Consider the following 22,079-nt stretch of genomic DNA (forward strand, 5'->3'; position numbering starts at 1 on the left):
GCGGACCGGGGCGGGAGTTTAGGAGTAGAACAAAGTGATTACAGGTGAGGCGCTATTTAAAAATGTACATAGAATCACACAGGCATAAAATTTAGCAGCAAAGTTTTAAAACGCTATTACAAAGCAGCGCTCGCAGTGTAACATAAAGACACACAGCGTGAGCGGATCGAGTCAGCCCCTGCCACCGGCTGGACTCTTCTCCACCACGCGAGTGGGCGGAAGTGAGGAATTTATACACTAGTGCAGTACAGCGTGACTAGAGCGCTGAACTAGCAGACCTTCGCCTGGAAGTGCTGGGCTCCTCCTCCACCCTCCGCAACAAACGCCCAAGCTGGACGCGGCGGACCGGGGCGGGAGTTTAGGAGTAGAACAAAGTGATTACAGGTGAGGCGCTATTTAAAAATGTACATAGAATCACACAGGCATAAAATTTAGCAGCAAAGTTTTAAAACGCTATTACAAAGCAGCGCTCGCAGTGTAACATAAAGACACACAGCGTGAGCGGATCGAGTCAGCCCCTGCTACCGGCTGGACTCTTCTCCAGTGAGCAGTGAGTAAAAGCAGTGAGCAGTGTCCTGTCGTCCCCGTCGCAGTCCCTACTTCACGAGCGACTGCTTCTTGTGACACCATTTTCACCAAACTAAATAAACTGCTTCTCAGCAGTGAGCAGAGAACCCAAACGGGACAAGAAATATGGAAAATCTGGGCTGCGGCGAGGAAGAACAGGACTTGGAGTGATGAAGAAACCAGGGCCTGATCTCCTCGCCTCAGTCCTGACTTCATGAGCTGGTTCCCAAGGCCAGAAATCGAGCGCGTGAACCCACGGAAGCAGGATTGCTTCCAACTGCAGTGTGAGATATCAGTGTGGCTACATTACAAATGTCCCACATAGATGCCCCTTTCAGTGTCCGCCTGGAAGCCACAACACCCCTCTCCACCGACCCTGCTAAGATTTGACCCTTTCTCTCATAGGCTACAACAAGGGCCTGCTTTAAACACCTGTTCAAAGTTGGAAATGATGGTCTAAGCCGTTGAGCTGAAACACCAAATGTTACAAAAAGGAAATTGCTGTCCTGAATGATTTTATTGCGTCTAAGTAGATCTAAAGCAACTCTGTGAACATCTACAATTCGTAAATGTTCTAGCTGCAGCGAGGATGGAGATGGAACATACCCAGCAGTAACAAGGGGCTTGCGGACCAAAACTTCATACAGCTTTGCAAACACCTCCTAAGACACGACACTGTCCCGCTCTCTCCTTAGTTCTCATGCACAATCTGGCTGCCTCGTGTCACGCACACACCTTGACACCATGGTACAAAGGTATCTGCATTATGTGTAGCATATGTTATATACTGGATGTGAGCTGTACACTGCAGCACACCTGAAAGGTTAGAGGACTGTAGTAATGTGACATCCCTCGAGCATTAAAGACGCCCCAGTGAGGACTGTAGTACTGGGACATCCCTAGAGCATTAAAGACCCCCCATCGAGGACTGTAGTAATGTGACATCCCTCGAGCATTAAAGACGCCCCATCGAGGACTGTGGTAATGTGACATCTCTCGAGGCAAAGACGCCCCATCGAGGACTGTAGTAACGTGACATCCCTCGAGCATTAAAGACGCCCCATCGAGGACTGTAGTAATGTGACATCCCTCGAGCCTTAAAGACGCCCCATCGAGGGCTGTAGTAATGTGACATCCCTCAAGCCTTAAAGACGCCCCATCGAGGACTGTAGTAATGTGACATCCCTCGAGCATTAAAGATGCCCCAGAGAGGACTGTAGTAATGACATCCCAGATTCCCCAGTGAGACTGTAGTAATGTGACACCCTTCGAGCATCACGACGCCCCAGTGAGACTGTAGTAATGTGACATCCCTCGAGCATTAACGATGCCCAAGTGAAACTGTAGTAATGTGACATCCCTCGAGCATTAAAGATGCCCCATCGAGGACTGTAGTAATGTGACATCCCTCGAGCATTAAAGACGCCCCATCGAGGACTGTAGTAATGTGACATCCCTCAAGCCTTAAAGACGCCCCATCGAGGACTGTAGTAATGTGGCATCCCTCGAGCATTAAAGATGCCCCAGAGAGGACTGTGGTAATGTGACATCCCTCAAGCCTTAAAGACGCCCCATCGAGGACTGTAGTAATGTGACATCCCTCGAGCATTAAAGACGCCCCATCGAGGACTGTAGTAATGTGACATCCCTCGAGCCTTAAACTCGCCCCATCGAGGGCTGTAGTAATGTGACATCCCTCAAGCCTTAAAGACGCCCCATCGAGGACTGTAGTAATGTGACATCCCTCAAGCATTAAAGATGCCCCAGTGAGGACTGTTGTAATGTGACATCTCTCGAGCATTAAAGATGCCCCTCGAGGACTGTAGTAATGTGACATCCCTCAAGCCTTAAAGACGCCCCATCGAGGACTGTAGTAATGTGGCATCCCTCGAGCATTAAAGATGCCCCTCGAGGACTGTAGTAATGTGACATCTCTCGAGCATTAAAGATGCCCCTCGAGGACTGTAGTAATGTGACATCCCTCAAGCCTTAAAGACACCCCATCGAGGACTGTAGTAATGTGGCATCCCTCGAGCATTAAAGATGCCCCAGAGAGGACTGTAGTAATGACATCCCAGATTCCTCAGTGAGACTGTAGTAATGTGACGCCCTTCGAGCATAACGACGCCCCAGTGAGACTGTAGTAATGTGACATCCCTCGAGCATTAACGATGCCCCAGTGAGACTGTAGTAATGTGACATCCCTCGAGCATTAAAGATGCTTCAGTGAGGACTGTAGTAATGTGACTTCCCTCGAGCATTAAAGAGCCTTCAGTGAGGACTGCAGTAATGTGACATCCCTTGAGCATTAAAGATGCTCCAGTGAGACTGTAGTAATGTGACATCCCTCAAGCATTAAAGATGCCCCAGTGAGGACTGTAGTAATGTGACATCCCTCAAGCATTAAAGATGCCCCAGTGAGGACTGTAGTAATGTGACATCCCTCGAACATTAAAAACGGCCCAGTGAGGACTGTAGTAATGTGACATCCCTCAAGCATTAAAGATGCCCCAGTGAGGACCGTTAGTAATGTGACATCCCTCGAGCATTAAAGACGCTCCAGCGAGGACTGTAGTTTTGTGACATCCCTCGAGCATTAAAGACACTCCAGTGAAGACTGTAATAATGTGACATCCCTCGAACATTAAAAACGCCCCAGTAAGGACTGTAGTAATGTGACATCCCTCAAGCCTTAAAGATGCCCCAGTGAGGACTGTAGTAATGTGACATCCATTGAGCATTAAAGACGCCCCATCGAGGACTGTAGCATTGTGACATCCCTCAAGCATTAGGAATGCCCCAGTGAGACTATAGTAATGTGACACCCTTCAAGCATAACGACGCCCCAGTTAGACTGTAGTAATGTGACATCCCTCAAGCATTAAAGACGCCCCAGTGAGGACTGTAGTAATGTGACATCCCTCGAGCATTAAAGACGCCCCATTGAGACTGTAGTAATGTGACATCCCTCAAGCATTAGGAATGCCCCAGTGAGACTATAGTAATGTGACACCCTTCAAGCATAACGACGCCCCAGTTAGACTGTAGTAATGTGACATCCCTCAATCATTAAAGACGCCCCAGTGAGGACTGTAGTAATGTGACATCCCTCGAGCATTAAAGACGCCCCATTGAGACTGTAGTAATGTGACATCCCTCAAGCATTAAAGACGCCCCCGTGAGGACTGTAGTAATGTGACATCCCTCAAGCATTAAAGATGCCCCAGTGAGGACTGTTGTAATGTGACATCCCTCGAGCATTAAAGATGCACCATTGAGGACTGTAGCATTGTGACATCCCTCGAGCATTAGGAATGCCCCAGTGAGACTATAGTAATGTGACACCCTTCGAGCATAACGACGCCCCAGTGAGATTGTAGTAATGTGACATCCCTCAAGCATTAAAGGCGCCCCAGTGAGGACTGTAGTAATGTGACATCCCTCGAGCATTAAAGATACTCCAGTGAGGACTGTAGTAATGTGACTTCCCTCGAGCATTAAAGAGCCTTCAGTGAGGACTGTAGTAATGTGACATCCCTCGAGCATTAAAGATGCTTCAGTGAGGACTGTAGTAATGTGACTTCCCTCGAGCATTAAAGAGCCTTCAGTGAGGACTGTAGTAATGTGACATCCCTTGAGCATTAAAGATGCTTCAGTGAGGACTGTAGTAATGTGACATCCCTCGAACATTAAAAACGGCCCAGTGAGGACTGTAGTAATGTGACATCCCTCAAGCATTAAAGGCGCCCCAGTGAGGACTGTAGTAATGTGACATCCCTCGAACATTAAAGATGCCCCAGTGAGGACTGTAGTAATGTGACATCCCTCAAGCATTAAAGATGCCCCAGTGAGGACTGTAGTAATGTGACATCCCTCGAACATTAAAAACGGCCCAGTGAGGACTGTAGTAATGTGACATCCCTCAAGCATTAAAGATGCCCCAGTGAGGACTGTAGTAATGTGACATCCCTCGAGCATTAAAGACGCTCCAGCGAGGACTGTAGTTTTGTGACATCCCTCGAGCATTAAAGACACTCCAGTGAATACTGTAATAATGTGACATCCCTCGAACATTAAAAACGCCCCAGTGAGGACTGTAGTATTGTGACATCCATTGAGCATTAAAGACGCCCCATCGAGGACTGTAGCATTGTGACATCCCTCGAGCATTAGGAATGCCCCAGTGAGACTATAGTAATGTGATACCCTTCAAGCATAACGACGTCCCAGTGAGACTGTAGTAATGTGACATCCCTCAAGCATTAAAGACGCCCCAGTGAGGACTGTAGTAATGTGACATCCCTCGAGCATTAAAGACGCCCCATTGAGACTGTAGTAATGTGACATCCCTTAAGCATTAAAGACGCCCCAGTGAGGACTGTAGTAATGTGAAATCCCTCGAGCATTAAAGATGCACCATTGAGGACTGTAGCATTGTGACATCCCTCGAGCAGTAGGAATGCCCCAGTGAGACTATAGTAATGTGACACCATTCAAGCATAACGACGCCCCAGTGAGACTGTAGTAATGTGACATCCCTCAAGCATTAAAGGCGCCCCAGTGAGGACTGTAGTAATGTGACATCCCTCGAGCATTAAAGACGCCCCATTGAGACTGTAGTAATGTGACATCCCTCAAGCATTAAAGACGCCCCAGTGAGGACTGTAGTAATGTGACATCCCTCGAGCATTAAAGATGCTTCAGTGAGGACTGTAGTAATGTGACATCCCTCGAGCATTAAAGACGCCCCAGTGAGGACTGTAGTAAATTGACATCCCTCGAGCATTAAAGATACTCCAGTGAGGACCATAGTAATGTGACATCCCTCAAGCATTAAAGACACCCAGGTGAGGACTGTAGTAATGTGACATCCCTCGAGCATTAAAGATACTCCAGTGAGGACTGTTGTAATGTGACATCCCTCGAGCATTAAAGACGCTTCAGCGAGAACTGTAGTAATGTGACATCCCTCGAGCATTAAAGACGCCCCATCGAGGACTGTAGTAATGTGACATTCCTCAAGCATTAAAGATCCTTCAGTGAGGACTGTAGTAATGTGACATCCCTTGAGCATTAAAGATACCCCAGTGAGGACTGTAGTAATGTGACATCCCTCGAGCATTAAAGACGCCCCATTGAGACTGTAGTAATGTGACATCCCTCAAGCAATAAAGACGCCCCAGTGAGGACTGTAGTAATGTAACATCCCTCAAGCATTAAAGATGCCCCAGTGAGGACTGTAGTAATGTGACATTCCTCAAGCATTAAAGATGCACCATTGAGGACTGTAGCATTGTGACATCCCTCGAGCATTAGGAATGCCCCAGTGAGACTATAGTAATGTGACACCCTTCAAGCATAACGACGCCCCAGTGAGACTGTAGTAATGTGACATCCCTCAAGCATTAAAGACGCCCCAGTGAGGACTGTAGTAATGTGACATCCCTCTAGCATTAAAGACGCCCCATTGAGATTGTAGTAATGTGACATCCCTCAAGCATTAAAGACGCCCCAGTGAGGACTGTAGTAATGTGACATCCCTCAAGCATTAAAGACGCCCCAGTGAGGACTGTAGTAATGTGACATCCCTCGAGCATTAAAGATGCCCCATCGAGGACTGTAGTAATGTGACATCTCTCGAGCATTAAAGATGCCCCTCGAGGACTGTAGTAATGTGACATCCCTCAAGCCTTAAAGACGCCCCATCGAGGACTGTAGTAATGTGGCATCCCTCGAGCATTAAAGATGCCCCAGAGAGGACTGTAGTAATGACATCCCAGATTCCTCAGTGAGACTGTAGTAATGTGACGCCCTTCGAGCATAACGACGCCCCAGTGAGACTGTAGTAATGTGACATCCCTCGAGCATTAACGATGCCCCAGTGAGACTGTAGTAATGTGACATCCCTCGAGCATTAACGATGCCCCAGTGAGACTGTAGTAATGTGACTTCCCTCGAGCATTAAAGAGCCTTCAGTGAGGACTGCAGTAATGTGACATCCCTTGAGCATTAAAGATGCTCCAGTGAGACTGTAGTAATGTGACATCCCTCAAGCATTAAAGATGCCCCAGTGAGGACTGTAGTAATGTGACATCCCTCAAGCATTAAAGATGCCCCAGTGAGGACTGTAGTAATGTGACATCCCTCGAACATTAAAAACGGCCCAGTGAGGACTGTAGTAATGTGACATCCCTCAAGCATTAAAGATGCCCCAGTGAGGACCGTTAGTAATGTGACATCCCTCGAGCATTAAAGACGCTCCAGCGAGGACTGTAGTTTTGTGACATCCCTCGAGCATTAAAGACACTCCAGTGAAGACTGTAATAATGTGACATCCCTCGAACATTAAAAACGCCCCAGTGAGGACTGTAGTAATGTGACATCCCTCAAGCCTTAAAGATGCCCCAGTGAGGACTGTAGTAATGTGACATCCATTGAGCATTAAAGACGCCCCATCGAGGACTGTAGCATTGTGACATCCCTCAAGCATTAGGAATGCCCCAGTGAGACTATAGTAATGTGACACCCTTCAAGCATAACGACGCCCCAGTTAGACTGTAGTAATGTGACATCCCTCAAGCATTAAAGACGCCCCAGTGAGGACTGTAGTAATGTGACATCCCTCGAGCATTAAAGACGCCCCATTGAGACTGTAGTAATGTGACATCCCTCAAGCATTAAAGACGCCCCCGTGAGGACTGTAGTAATGTGACATCCCTCAAGCATTAAAGATGCCCCAGTGAGGACTGTTGTAATGTGACATCCCTCGAGCATTAAAGATGCACCATTGAGGACTGTAGCATTGTGACATCCCTCGAGCATTAGGAATGCCCCAGTGAGACTATAGTAATGTGACACCCTTCGAGCATAACGACGCCCCAGTGAGATTGTAGTAATGTGACATCCCTCAAGCATTAAAGGCGCCCCAGTGAGGACTGTAGTAATGTGACATCCCTCGAGCATTAAAGATACTCCAGTGAGGACTGTAGTAATGTGACTTCCCTCGAGCATTAAAGAGCCTTCAGTGAGGACTGTAGTAATGTGACATCCCTCGAGCATTAAAGATGCTTCAGTGAGGACTGTAGTAATGTGACTTCCCTCGAGCATTAAAGAGCCTTCAGTGAGGACTGTAGTAATGTGACATCCCTTGAGCATTAAAGATGCTCCAGTGAGACTGTAGTAATGTGACATCCCTCAAGCATTAAAGATGCCCCAGTGAGGACTGTAGTAATGTGACATCCCTCAAGCATTAAAGATGCCCCAGTGAGGACTGTAGTAATGTGACATCCCTCGAGCATTAAAGATGCTTCAGTGAGGACTGTAGTAATGTGACTTCCCTCGAGCATTAAAGAGCCTTCAGTGAGGACTGTAGTAATGTGACATCCCTTGAGCATTAAAGATGCTCCAGTGAGACTGTAGTAATGTGACATCCCTCAAGCATTAAAGATGCCCCAGTGAGGACTGTAGTAATGTGACATCCCTCAAGCATTAAAGATGCCCCAGTGAGGACTGTAGTAATGTGACATCCCTCGAACATTAAAAACGGCCCAGTGAGGACTGTAGTAATGTGACATCCCTCAAGCATTAAAGATGCCCCAGTGAGGACTGTAGTAATGTGACATCCCTCGAGCATTAAAGACGCTCCAGCGAGGACTGTAGTTTTGTGACATCCCTCGAGCATTAAAGACACTCCAGTGAATACTGTAATAATGTGACATCCCTCGAACATTAAAAACGCCCCAGTGAGGACTGTAGTATTGTGACATCCATTGAGCATTAAAGACGCCCCATCGAGGACTGTAGCATTGTGACATCCCTCGAGCATTAGGAATGCCCCAGTGAGACTATAGTAATGTGACACCCTTCAAGCATAACGACGTCCCAGTGAGACTGTAGTAATGTGACATCCCTCAAGCATTAAAGACGCCCCAGTGAGGACTGTAGTAATGTGACATCCCTCGAGCATTAAAGACGCCCCATTGAGACTGTAGTAATGTGACATCCCTTAAGCATTAAAGACGCCCCAGTGAGGACTGTAGTAATGTGACATCCCTCAAGCATTAAAGATGCCCCAGTGAGGACTGTTGTAATGTGACATCCCTCGAGCATTAAAGATGCACCATTGAGGACTGTAGCATTGTGACATCCCTCGAGCATTAGGAATGCCCCAGTGAGACTATAGTAATGTGACACCATTCGAGCATAACGACGCCCCAGTGAGACTGTAGTAATGTGACATCCCTCAAGCATTAAAGGCGCCCCAGTGAGGACTGTAGTAATGTGACATCCCTCGAGCATTAAAGACGCCCCATTGAGACTGTAGTAATGTGACATCCCTCAAGCATTAAAGACGCCCCAGTGAGGACTGTAGTAATGTGACATCCCTCGAGCATTAAAGATGCTTCAGTGAGGACTGTAGTAATGTGACATCCCTCGAACATTAAAAACGGCCCAGTGAGGACTGTAGTAATGTGACATCCCTCAAGCATTAAAGATGCCCCAGTGAGGACCGTTAGTAATGTGACATCCCTCGAGCATTAAAGACGCCCCATTGAGACTGTAGTAATGTGACATCCCTCAAGCATTAAAGACGCCCCAGTGAGGACTGTAGTAATGTGACATCCCTCGAGCATTAAAGATGCTTCAGTGAGGACTGTAGTAATGTGACATCCCTCGAGCATTAAAGACGCCCCAGTGAGGACTGTAGTAAATTGACATCCCTCGAGCATTAAAGATGCTTCAGTGAGGACTGTAGTAATGTGACATCCCTCGAGCATTAAAGACGCCCCAGTGAGGACTGTAGTAAATTGACATCCCTCAAGCATTAAAGACACCCAGGTGAGGACTGTAGTAATGTGACATCCCTCGAGCATTAAAGATACTCCAGTGAGGACTGTTGTAATGTGACATCCCTCGAGCATTAAAGACGCTTCAGCGAGAACTGTAGTAATGTGACACCCCTCAAGCCTTAAAGACGCCCCATCGAGGACTGTAGTAATGTGACATTCCTCGAGCATTAAAGATCCTTCAGTGAGGACTGTAGTAATGTGACATCCCTTGAGCATTAAAGATACCCCAGTGAGGACTTAGTAATGTGACATCCCTCGAGCATTAAAGACGCCCCATTGAGACTGTAGTAATGTGACATCCCTCAAGCAATAAAGACGCCCCAGTGAGGACTGTAGTAATGTGACATCCCTCAAGCATTAAAGATGCCCCAGTGAGGACTGTAGTAATGTGACATCCCTCAAGCAATAAAGACGCCCCAGTGAGGACTGTTGTAATGTGACATCCCTCGAGCATTAAAGATGCACCATTGAGGACTGTAGCATTGTGACATCCCTCGAGCATTAGGAATGCCCCAGTGAGACTATAGTAATGTGACACCCTTCAAGCATAACGACGCCCCAGTGAGACTGTAGTAATGTGACATCCCTCAAGCATTAAAGACGCCCCAGTGAGGACTGTAGTAATGTGACATCCCTCGAGCATTAAAGACGCCCCATTGAGACTGTAGTAATGTGACATCCCTCAAGCATTAAAGACGCCCCAGTGAGGACTGTAGTAATGTGACATCCCTCAAGCATTAAAGATGCCCCAGTGAGGACTTTTGTAATGTGACATCCCTCGAGCATTAAAGATGCACCATTGAGGACTGTAGCATTGTGACATCCCTCGAGCATTAGGAATGCCCCAGTGAGACTATAGTAATGTGACACCCTTCGAGCATAACGACGCCCCAGTGAGACTGTAGTAATGTGACATCCCTCAAGCATTAAAGGCGCCCCAGTGAGGACTGTAGTAATGTGACATCCCTCGAACATTAAAGACGCCCCAGTGAGGACTGCAGTAATGTGACATCCCTCAAGCCTAAAGACGCCCCATCGAGGACTGTAGTAATGTGACATCCCTCGAGCATTGAAGATGCTTCAGTGAGGACTGTAGTAATGTGACATCCCTCGAGCATTAAAGACGCCCCAGTGAGGACTGTAGTAAGTTGACATCCCTCGAGCCTTAAAGACGCCCCATCGAGGGCTGTAGTAATGTGACATTCCTCAAGCCTTAAAGACGCCCCATCGAGGGCTGTAGTAATGTGACATCCCTCGAGCATTAAAGATACTCCAGTGAGGACTGTTGTAATGTGACATCCTTCGAGCATTAAAGACACCCCATCGAGGACTGTAGTAATGTGACATCCCTCGAGCATTAAAGATCCTTCAGTGAGGACTGTAGTAATGTGACATTCCTTGAGCATTAAAGACGCCCCAGTGAGGACTGTAGTAATGTGACATCCCTCGAGCATTAAAGACACCCCATCGAGGACTGTAGTAATGTGACATCCCTCGAGCATTAAAGATCCTTCAGTAAGGACTGTAGTAATGTGACATCCCTTGAGCATTAAAGATGCTCCAGTGAGGCTGTAGTAATGTGACATCCCTCGAGCATTAAAGATGCACCATTGAGGACTGTAGCATTGTGACATCCCTCGAGCATTAGGAATGCCCCAGTGAGACTATAGTAATGTGACACCATTCGAGCATAACAACGCCCCAGTGAGACTGTAGTAATGTGACATCCCTCAAGCATTAAAGGCGCCCCAGTGAGGACTGTAGTAATGTGACATCCCTCGAGCATTAAAGACGCCCCATTGAGACTGTAGTAATGTGACATCCCTCAAGCATTAAAGACGCCCCAGTGAGGACTGTAGTAATGTGACATCCCTAGAGCATTAAAGATGCTTCAGTGAGGACTGTAGTAATGTGACATCCCTCGAGCATTAAAGACGCCCCAGTGAGGACTGTAGTAAATTGACATCCCTCGAGCATTAAAGATACTCCAGTGAGGACCATAGTAATGTGACATCCCTCAAGCATTAAAGACACCCAGGTGAGGACTGTAGTAATGTGACATCCCTCGAGCATTAAAGATACTCCAGTGAGGCTGTAGTAATGTGACATCCCTCGAGCATTAAAGACACCCAGGTGAGGACTGTAGTAATGTGACATCCCTCGAGCATTAAAGATACTCCAGTGAGGACTGTTGTTATGTGACATCCCTCGAGCATTAAAGACGCTTCAGCGAGAACTGTAGCAATGTGACACCCCTCAAGCCTTAAAGACGCCCCATCGAGGACTGTAGTAATGTGACATTCCTCGAGCATTAAAGATCCTTCAGTGAGGACTGTACTAATGTGACATCCCTTGAGCATTAAAGATACCCCAGTGAGGACTGTAGTAATGTGACATCCCTCGAGCATTAAAGACGCCCCATTGAGACTGTAGTAATGTGACATCCCTCAAGCAATAAAGACGCCCCAGTGAGGACTGTAGTAATGTGACATCCCTCAAGCATTAAAGATGCCCCAGTGAGGACTGTTGTAATGTGACATCCCTCGAGCATTAAAGATGCACCATTGAGGACTGTAGCATTGTGACATCCCTCGAGCATTAGGAATGCCCCAGTGAGACTATAGTAATGTGACACCCTTCAAGCATAACGACGCCCCAGTGAGACTGTAGTAATGTGACATCCCTCAAGCATTAAAGACGCCCCAGTGAGGACTGTAGTAATGTGACATCCCTCAAGCATTAAAGACGCCCCAGTGAGACTATAGTAATGTGACACCCTTCAAGCATAACGACGCCCCAGTGAGACTGTAGTAATGTGACATCCCTCAAGCATTAAAGGCGCCCCAGTGAGGACTGTAGTAATGTGACATCCCTCGAGCATTAAAGATACTCCAGTGAGGACTGTAGTAATGTGACTTCCCTCAAGCATTAAAGACGCCCCAGTGAGACTGTAGTAATGTGACATCCCTCAAGCATTAAAGACGCCCCAGTGAGGACTGTAGTAATGTGACATCCCTCGAGCATTAAAGACGCCCCATTGAGACTGTAGTAATGTGACATCCCTCAAGCATTAAAGACGCCCCAGTGAGGACTGTAGTAATGTGACATCCCTCAAGCATTAAAGATGCCCCAGTGAGGACTTTTGTAATGTGACATCCCTCGAGCATTAAAGATGCACCATTGAGGACTGTAGCATTGTGACATCCCTCGAGCATTAGGAATGCCCCAGTGAGACTATAGTAATGTGACACCCTTCGAGCATAACGACGCCCCAGTGAGACTGTAGTAATGTGACATCCCTCAAGCATTAAAGGCGCCCCAGTGAGGACTGTAGTAATGTGACATCCCTCGAACATTAAAGACGCCCCAGTGAGGACTGTAGTAATGTGACATCCCTCAAGCCTTAAAGACGCCCCATCGAGGACTGTAGTAATGTGACATCCCTCAAGCATTAAAGATGCCCCAGTGAGGACTGTAGTAATGTGACATCCCTCGAGCATTAAAGATGCACCATTGAGGACTGTAGCATTGTGACATCCCTCGAACATTAAAAACGGCCCAGTGAGGACTGTAGTAATGTGACATCCCTCAAGCATTAAAGATGCCCCAGTGAGGACTGTAGTAATGTGACATCCCTCAAGCATTAAAGATGCCCCAGTGAGGACTGTAGTAATGTGACATCCCTCAAGCATTAAAGATGCCCCAGTGAGGACTGTAGTAATGTGACATCCCTCAAGCATTAAAGATGCCCCAGTGAGGACTGTAGTAATGTGACATCCCTCAAGCCTAAAGACGCCCCATCGAGGACTGTAGTAAATTGACATCCCTCGAGCATTGAAGATGCTTCAGTGAGCACTGTAGTAATGTGACATCCCTCGAGCCTTAAAGACGCCCCATCGAGGGCTGTAGTAATGTGACATTCCTCAAGCCTTAAAGACGCCTCATCGAGGGTTGTAGTAATGTGACATCCCTCGAGCATTAAAGATACTCCAGTGAGGACTGTTGTAATGGGACATCCCTCGAGCATTAAAGACACCCCATCGAGGACTGTAGTAATGTGACATCCCTCGAGCATTAAAGATCCTTCAGTGAGGACTGTAGTAATGTGGCATCCCTCGAGCATTAAAGACGCCCCAGTGAGGACTGTAGTAATGTGACATCCCTCGAGCATTAAAGACACCCCATCGAGGACTGTAGTAATGTGACATCCCTCGAGCATTAAAGATCCTTCAGTAAGGACTGTAGTAATGTGACATCCCTTGAGCATTAAAGATGCTCCAGTGAGGCTGTAGTAATGTGACATCCCTCAAGCATTAAAGATGCCCCAGTGAGGACTGTAGTAATGTGACATCCCTCGAGCATTAAAGATGCACCATTGAGGACTGTAGCATTGTGACATCCCTCGAGCATTAGGAATGCCCCAGTGAGACTATAGTAATGTGACACCCTTCGAGCATAACGACGCCCCAGTGAGGACTGTAGTAATGTGACATTCCTTGAGCATTAAAGACGCCCCAGTGAGGACTGTAGTAATGTGACATCCCTCGAGCATTAAAGACACCCCATCGAGGACTGTAGTAATGTGACATCCCTCGAGCATTAAAGATCCTTCAGTAAGGACTGTAGTAATGTGACATCCCTTGAGCATTAAAGATGCTCCAGTGAGGCTGTAGTAATGTGACATCCCTCAAGCATTAAAGATGCCCCAGTGAGGACTGTAGTAATGTGACATCCCTCGAGCATTAAAGATGCACCATTGAGGACTGTAGCATTGTGACATCCCTCGAGCATTAGGAATGCCCCAGTGAGACTATAGTAATGTGACACCCTTCGAGCATAACGACGCCCCAGTGAGGACTGTAGTAATGTGACATCCCTCGAGCATTAAAGATGCCCCATTGAGACTGTAGTAATGTGACATCCCTCAAGCATTAAAGACGCCCCAGTGAGGACTGTAGTAATGTGACATCCCTCGAGCATTAAAGATGCTTCAGTGAGGACTGTAGTAATGTGACATCCCTCGAGCATTAAAGACACCCATGTGAGGACTGTAGTAATGTGACATCCCTCGAGCATTAAAGACGCCCCAGTGAGGACTGTAGTAAATTGACATCCCTCGAGCATTAAAGATACTCCAGTGAGGACTGTTGTAATGTGACATCCCTCGAGCATTAAAGACACCCATGTGAGGACTGTAGTAATGTGACATCCCTCGAGCATTAAAGATACTCCAGTGAGGACTGTTGTAATGTGACATCCCTCGAGCATTAAAGACGCTTCAGCGAGGACTGTAGTAATGTGACATCCCTCGAGAATTAAAGACACCCCATCAAGGACTGTAGTAATGTGACATCCCTCGAGCATTAAAGTTACTCCAGTGAGGACTGTAGTAATGTGACATCCCTCGAGCATTAAAGACACTCTAGTGAGGATTGTAGTAATGTGACATCCTTCGAGCATTAAAGACGCCCCAGAGAGGACTTTAGTAATGCGACATCCCTCGAGCATTAAAAGAGCCCCAGCGAGACTGCAGTATTGCGACATCCCTTGGGCATTAACAATGCATTAAAAACATAGGGGCCTATTAGCAACAACTAGCGATATTTATCGCTAAATGCCCTTAGCGCAAATATTTTTATCGCTTGCTATCGCCGGATATAATTGCAGGGATGACGTGCTATTAGCAACGTTTATCTCCAATGCGATAAAATATCCGGCGATAGCAGAAAATGCGAGAATATTGCTGGAAATCCAGCGATATTCTCCCATTAACGCCAATGGGGGCTTAATGTGATAATCCACCCTCCATTGACTGTACAGGTAAGTCAACTTTTTAGCCGGCGTTGGTTTCTAGCGATTTTTTTTTATCGCTTCACCTGCCTTGCTAATAGGCGATAGCTGTGTTAGCGACTTCTTTCAGTCTCTAACAGTTTGGGTACGCCCACTTTGCATGTCATTAGCGATAAATATCGCTGACATGCAAAGCGGGCCCCAAACCTGTAGCTATCGCCTAAAAGCTGTCGCTACAGCTTGATAATAGGGCGATAAAAATATCGCCACTTTAGCGGGAAAAAGTTCTGCTAAAGCGGCGATATCGGTACAAAAGGGGGTGGTGATGGACGGAGCATCTGAATCAATCAAACACTCACACCCAGTCAAAAGATTAGGGTTTAATCCATCACCGTTCTTTAGCCCACTCTGCCACCCCAGTTCAGACATGGCCATATGCAAATCAGTCTGACCTTGTGCCTCATGGGAACAGTCCAGCCCGAACTGCGGCGATATCGCCATTACTAATATGCCCCATAGACCCCTCGTCTCCTCGTCACACTCAGGGGGATAATGGTAAAAAGATCAGAGCCCTGGAGGCAGCTCCCAACAGTGACCAATGAGCTTTTCATCTCCGTAGCCTATAAATGTATGATATAAAGAAATCTACAAACATTTTGTCATAATAAATTACTCTGAACCCTGTCATCATCTGGCCAGCTCCTTGTGTGAGTTTCCTTTGCCTGTTGGGGCTTCAATGTACTCAGTCCTCCTGGCTCTCTCATGACCCTAAGTCCCCTTCTTCTCCGGCCCTGAAACCTTCACAAGACAATGTGGTACCACACAAACTCTTGCATGTATTCATGTCTCTGAAGAGCAAAGAGAAAGGAATTGGTTTAAGAGACAAACAAGGTTCCTGCTGAGTGACTTCTCACCTCCTGCGGTTTTTATTCACACTTCCTATACTATGCACTATTTACAGGGGTAATACACAGTCTATAGTCTTACAACCCCTGAATGTAAGATTAATTTGTGAATAAATGAGGAATGACTCTCGGTAAAAACGTTTCTGCACATGTTTCCAAATCTAATTACACCCTGTCACTGGCCTTTTTCTGATGATTAAAAGCCAGGGAGTTACCAGAATGTGATGGGATATTGCCTATCATTCTAAACGCCCCATTGTATCCTCTGATCAATGAAAAAGTAGCTTTCCTGGCCACTCTCTTTGATGCTGAGGTTGAGGTGAGAGGGTTTGTAAAGAATGCCAAGCCAGGATTAATTGTGTTAAAACTCTCAATAGAGGAGGACCAGTGAGTTGCCTAATCCTGACTTCTTAGTGTTCTTGTGAGTTTGAAATTCAAGTATTGCAGGTTTTCTAATATATTTCATCCCTTATTCTCTTGATTAACAGAAGCAGAGGCCGGAAGTGAAAGAGGAAAGCACGGCGATCGGACCTTCTGCGAATTCCCAAACGACCCTTCTCGAGAACACGTATGTCAGCATACATGACGGGATGCTCAACACGTCATAGCTGTCCAGTGATTCTGGTCCGCCCAGGTGGACATGCAGATCTACAGATGAGAAAACAAACATATCATACATCATTGAACAATTCTGCCAGCAGAGAATCCCAAAGTAATCGAAACATAACAAGGGCAATTTGTTTGTCGAGAAATGAACAAAAAAAGGACGATTTAAGCGGAAATTATGAGCAATATGATAGAATATTTAATTCCTTGAATATGCATTGAAGTTCTTAAAAGAACATCTCAAATCTACAGAATTTGTTGTTTTTCGCATGAAGGAAAAATGTGAACCCAATGATCTTTTCTATGGAACGTTTACCGGTGTTTACACCAACCTCATGTGCCTATGGGCTGAATCCTCCTGTGGCCTCATGGTCCCACACTGCCAGAATCCTCCAATGATGGCCAAATAATGAAAGTTGGCCAAATCCGCAGTCATTCTAAAATCTTCCAAAGTTGACCAAAGAGTTGAGAGTTGCACAAATCTTCAGATGATACCCAAATCATCAAATGTTGACCAAGACTTCCTCTGCTACCCACACCGCACCGCTATCCTGTGAGTCCAGCCACGGGCCAGCAAAAGAAGCAAAGCTGCGGACTCTCGATTGGAGCAGACCTGCAAGGAGAGCTGTGGTTTTGGTATTCCCTTTTTACTTCCATGTGTTTGGACTTCTGTTCTGGTTAGGCTGACTTCACTTTAAGCATGAACAGAACCAGTTACAAAGTTCAGATCATGTGGACTCAGCAACAGTTTTGGAGAGTTTGTGGGCAGCAGAACCTGGACTTGTGTGAACCCAAAAGAAAAGTCTCAGTTATATATAAATGTGTTCCTTTGAGTTCTAATTTAAGATAACTCTTGTAAACAACTCCCTGTCCTGGAGACGCTGCCCATCTCTTGAGGTTCTTCTTGCCTCCTTCCATCAGCTTCGAGGACAGTTGGGTTTTCCTTGCGGTGGTGAAGACTGACTGGTCCACAAAGTAAAGTTCTTCTACACAGCACTTAGGTACTCACTATTTGACAATCAACCCTTCCCCAGCCCATAAGAAACATTTCACTGCACCTTTATTTAAAGCACACTCTTGTCCCACAAGCACAAACCAACTCCTTGAACCGTTTAGTGTCACAAACACAATAGCGTCTCGAAGAGAGAATTAAATAGGTTGCCCCCTCCTCTGCTGCTAAAATATCAGAAACATCTGGACGCACAGATGACGTGTGGGGCAGCCAGCTGCGTGAGCCCCAGTCCTCTGGATGTTTGGGGATCATGGGCTACCCACAGCAGTCGTGTGGCTAGCCGCTGCGGTTTGGCACGCTTGTGACGCTGTGGGATGTCTGCAGTAGATGTCATGGAAGATTCTGAATCACCCTCTCTATAGAGCAGCTTCTTGTGTCCCCCAAGCTGTCAAAGGAGTCTTTTACCAAGAGTAATGGCATGGTGTCCTGAAATTCCCTGGCAGCGTTGGCTGGTTTCTGCCAAAGGGCAATGTCACATTATGTAGTATTTTTGTTAAATCCACATTCGCCAATGTGTGTGTGCGTTTGTGCATACATGTCCAGAAGTGATATTTTCAATTACCTTTTTAACCTGCGTTCGCCAGTGCCTTTTCAACTCCACTTTCAGTCGTCCCTCTCTGTTCAGCATTTTACACTGGCAGTGTACGGGAGCCATTTTTTATCACTGCTTATTTGTGTGTGGTCCGCATTCTCCAATTCTACCACTGTGATCAGCTTTTACTAGATGTGAGAGAGGGAGGGAGGGGTTGACGCTAATAGTTTTATATCACAAGAGGGCATTGTAACACATTACCAAACGCACAAAGAAAGGACCCTTCTTTAAATGCACAAAAGCAAAACAGACAACTCTACCCTAGGAAGGCAGCGTGTTGGAACAACAAAGACTGTAGTAAGAAGTCCCTGGGAGTGCGGAGCTTCGCCGAGTGCCGCAGGTGGCTTCAGTGCTTGCCCTTCAGACCGGTGGTGCTGCTTGTTGCAAGACTTCACTGTGATCGCCCATCGTTGAACCCTTCACTGCCTCTCACATTGGACCAGCCAAGAGCATGCTTTGCACACACTAACACTCACACACAGTGGGACAAGCCAGAAGCAGGCAGATGCTACTGCTCTGCCACAGCAACCGGCTCCACATTTAGGACAAGCCAAAAGCATCCGGGTCTTCTAGCGGTTGCACTCCCAGATACTGGGACAAGCCAAACGCATGCTGCTGCAGCACATTCCATGGCACCCCTTGTTGCTAAAAGAAGAACGTGACATGCTGCTGATTTGAGAGGTCTTACGTAAGATCAGCTGCTCTAAAGCAGCAAAAGCCAATCCCATCTGCTGTAGAACAACCTTAAAGGGTTCTTTATAATTATTAGGAATCAGATTGCCCCGGATGCACAAGAAGGGTTCAGAACAGAATGCTCTTCTCTAGAAGGTTTCAGAACAGGTTCCAGTACTCTGACTATGTGTAACACCACCAATGCAGCACACATAGAAGTTACAATTCACCATTCAGCGTTGTTTGTGTAGGAAGGGACACCTTCCTGCTTATAAACAATCATTCCCCCCGTTGCACACACCTTTGCACTATGATGCAAGGGTGCCTCTGTTGGCACTAGGCTGCTAGATTCAGGGCTAGCGCTAGGGGAAACGCAGGGGTATGCCGCATTCTTTTGAATACGGAGCATGGCATTAGCAATGTCTGCTTAAGGCGGCGCTTCGCCATTCCCGTGTGACTATGCCCAGGGTGGTGTAAAAGAGAACTCGTTCACTCTGCATTACCTACTTCTAATGTTTTGAAGTTACATAACAGTAAGAGTGATTTGCTTTGTCAATTCACGCTTCCACGTCACCAGCTACTCCCATCCTGTGAATGAATACAATGGTTACGACAAAACTGGACATAGCACAAGTCGTCAAAGGCAAATTGATGTGAGACACGAGGAGAGCGCAACACAGCACACCACAGTGTACACCAAGTGTCAGTGTTGATCAACAGTTTAGATTATGTGCCAGTGGCGATGAATAGCTTAGATCATGTGTCAGGGGTGATCCACCGTTTAGATCATGTGTCAGGGGTGATCCACTGTTTAGTTTATGTGTCAGGGGTGATCCAGTTTACACCGTGTGTCAGGGGTGATCGAGGGCTCCTTGGTGCCTAGTCTGAGTCGACCTCCCTTTGCTTGGTCTTCTTATTGCACTTTCATATATTCCTAAATTTCTGTCTGATTTAATTGTGTTGTGTGTCTCTTGCTTATACTAATTCCAATTGTTTACAGATGTGAAATAAGTCAAATTATGTAGGACATCCAAAAGTGTGTGTGCGTTTACATTTGCAAGTTTTTAAGAAACAGTAATTCCTGCATCTCTGTTTACAAACTCGAAGACAATGCTGTTTGTCTGACACCTAGATGGTTAATATGTTTCTTGTTTCTATGTTTGCAAAGGTGATTAATGTTGCAAAAAAAGTGCATTTCAATTATGGCGATGTCTTTGAGATAAAAAATATTTTTGATATGATGCCATTTTCCTACTAAGAATATTTCTCAGTTGCAATTGTCATACTCATCATAGTCCTTGTCACAGTACCCTTGCCCCTATCTCAGACCCCTCCAAGTCTTTATCTAATTGTTTTGAGTGGCTGCTGAACATCTTTTGCAGAATGGGCTCCTTGCCAGGTCCATGTCTTGGAGACGATGAGAAGAGCGGTGGGACTCATGTCGTTCAGACCCAGAGGGCATGGACCGCTCAGCGGGCTCGGCATGGACCGCTCAGCGGGCTCGGCATGGACCGCACAGCGGGCTCGGCATGGACCGCTCAGCGGGCTCGGCATGGAACGCTCAGCGAGCTCGGCATGGACCGCTCAGCGGGCTCGGCATGGACCGTTCAGCGGGCTCGGCATGAATCGCTCAGCGGGCTCGGCATGGACCGCTCAGCGGGCTCGGCATGGAACGCTCAGCAGGCTCGGCATGGACCGCTCAGCGGGCTCGGCATGGACCGTTCAGCGGGCTCGGCATGGACCACTCAGCTGGCTCGGCATGGAACGCTGAGCGGGCTCGTCATGCTCCCCTCACCCACCCAGCTCAGATTTAAGAAATGTGATAAGTTCAAAATACACAAGAGACGCTCAGGCCGCTTCATAATAGCGTTTTGACCGACACTCACTTCAATACCTCACTGGCACAAATGGCCAGTTGTGCAGTTAATCATTCTAAAAAGCAAAATAACTGTGAGATGGAGACCTTTGTTTGGAAATGAGATAATGTTTAACAAATCTAGTGTTTGATTAAAGAGAGACCGCACAGCCCACTGGCGTGTACCGAAACTTGAGGGGGCCTCCCTACAAAGTACATGGAGGGGCCCCCTTTGTACTCACTCAGAGCTCTCAGGCCAGGGTACTGTGCTGAGGGGGCCCGCTGAAGCTCAAGCCCCCCACACTGCAGGGGCCTTTGATACACCACTGGCACAGCCACCAGGAGGAACTAACAAGGCTTCACCGCTCCTTGAATTGTGGACTTTAGCAGCCAAAGGTGGTCTTCGGCCTTCCGAACCCATGCACTGATACACAACAATAATGTAATACTGCACATTGACTTTATTACACTAATCTGAAGCTAAACCAATGCCAGCATGTGTGTATGTCTAGCAGTGCGAACCTCTATTACTGGAAAATAAAAAGCAATGTATATTTTACTCATGTTATGCTCTTAAGCATTGTTGCTACAATAGTCTAACTTTGTGGATCGAGCAAACGTATTTCTTTTTGTGGTCTTGTGCGTGCAGACAATCAGTCTTCATTCAGCTCTACTTTCAGGAATTGTACGGACAGTATTAACTGTTAAGTATTTTGAACCTATGCAGTATTTGCAGGTTTTGGATAATCTGTTGACTAATAAATATGCAACTACTGAAGACTCAATTGTTTTCCTCTATTGATTCAGAATTATTTACTGATTGCTTTTCTACACTTATTGGCATAACAAAACCTTAGGGGTACCTCCTGCAAGAAATGGAGAGTGCCCCCTAATACTCATTACTGGGTTTCCCATTATCCATCTGCACAGAAAGTGACCTCACGCCTCCCCACTCCGAGGACCTACATAATGGCTGCAACAGTGTAGACACAAAGTGGATGTATGCTGCTGAAACGCCAAAGCAAGCCTGACTGCATCCAACCGAGCCCAGCACCAGGAACCCTGATCCTCCTCCCTCCTGCTGCATCCATTTGCACCCTTGAACCTGTCCACTGCTCCACACCTAGCTGCTTCACCTCACCACACAACACCAAACATTGTCCTGCACTTGCTGCAAGTTTTCCTGCACTTACCCACACCAAACACTCACGGCACTGACAGATTCCAACAC

The 22,079-nt window shown here is 46.7% G+C and overlaps 1 protein-coding gene across 2 annotated transcripts in view; it reads left to right on the forward strand.

The window, feature by feature from the left end:
- SCARB1 (scavenger receptor class B member 1) overlaps positions 1-21,633 on the forward strand; it is a 549,841-nt gene extending 528,208 nt beyond the window's left edge. For both annotated transcript variants that reach the window (XM_086942688.1, XM_086942687.1), the window contains one exon: positions 16,600-21,633. In XM_086942688.1, the coding sequence (XP_086798814.1) occupies positions 16,600-16,719 (120 nt within the window). In that variant the 3' untranslated portion in view covers positions 16,720-21,633. The remainder of the gene's footprint in view (positions 1-16,599) is intronic.
- Positions 21,634-22,079: the final 446 nt, after the last annotated feature.

Source organism: Lissotriton vulgaris, chromosome 11 (assembly GCF_964263255.1).
Source record: "Lissotriton vulgaris chromosome 11, aLisVul1.2, whole genome shotgun sequence".
NCBI lineage: Eukaryota > Metazoa > Chordata > Amphibia > Caudata > Salamandridae > Lissotriton > Lissotriton vulgaris.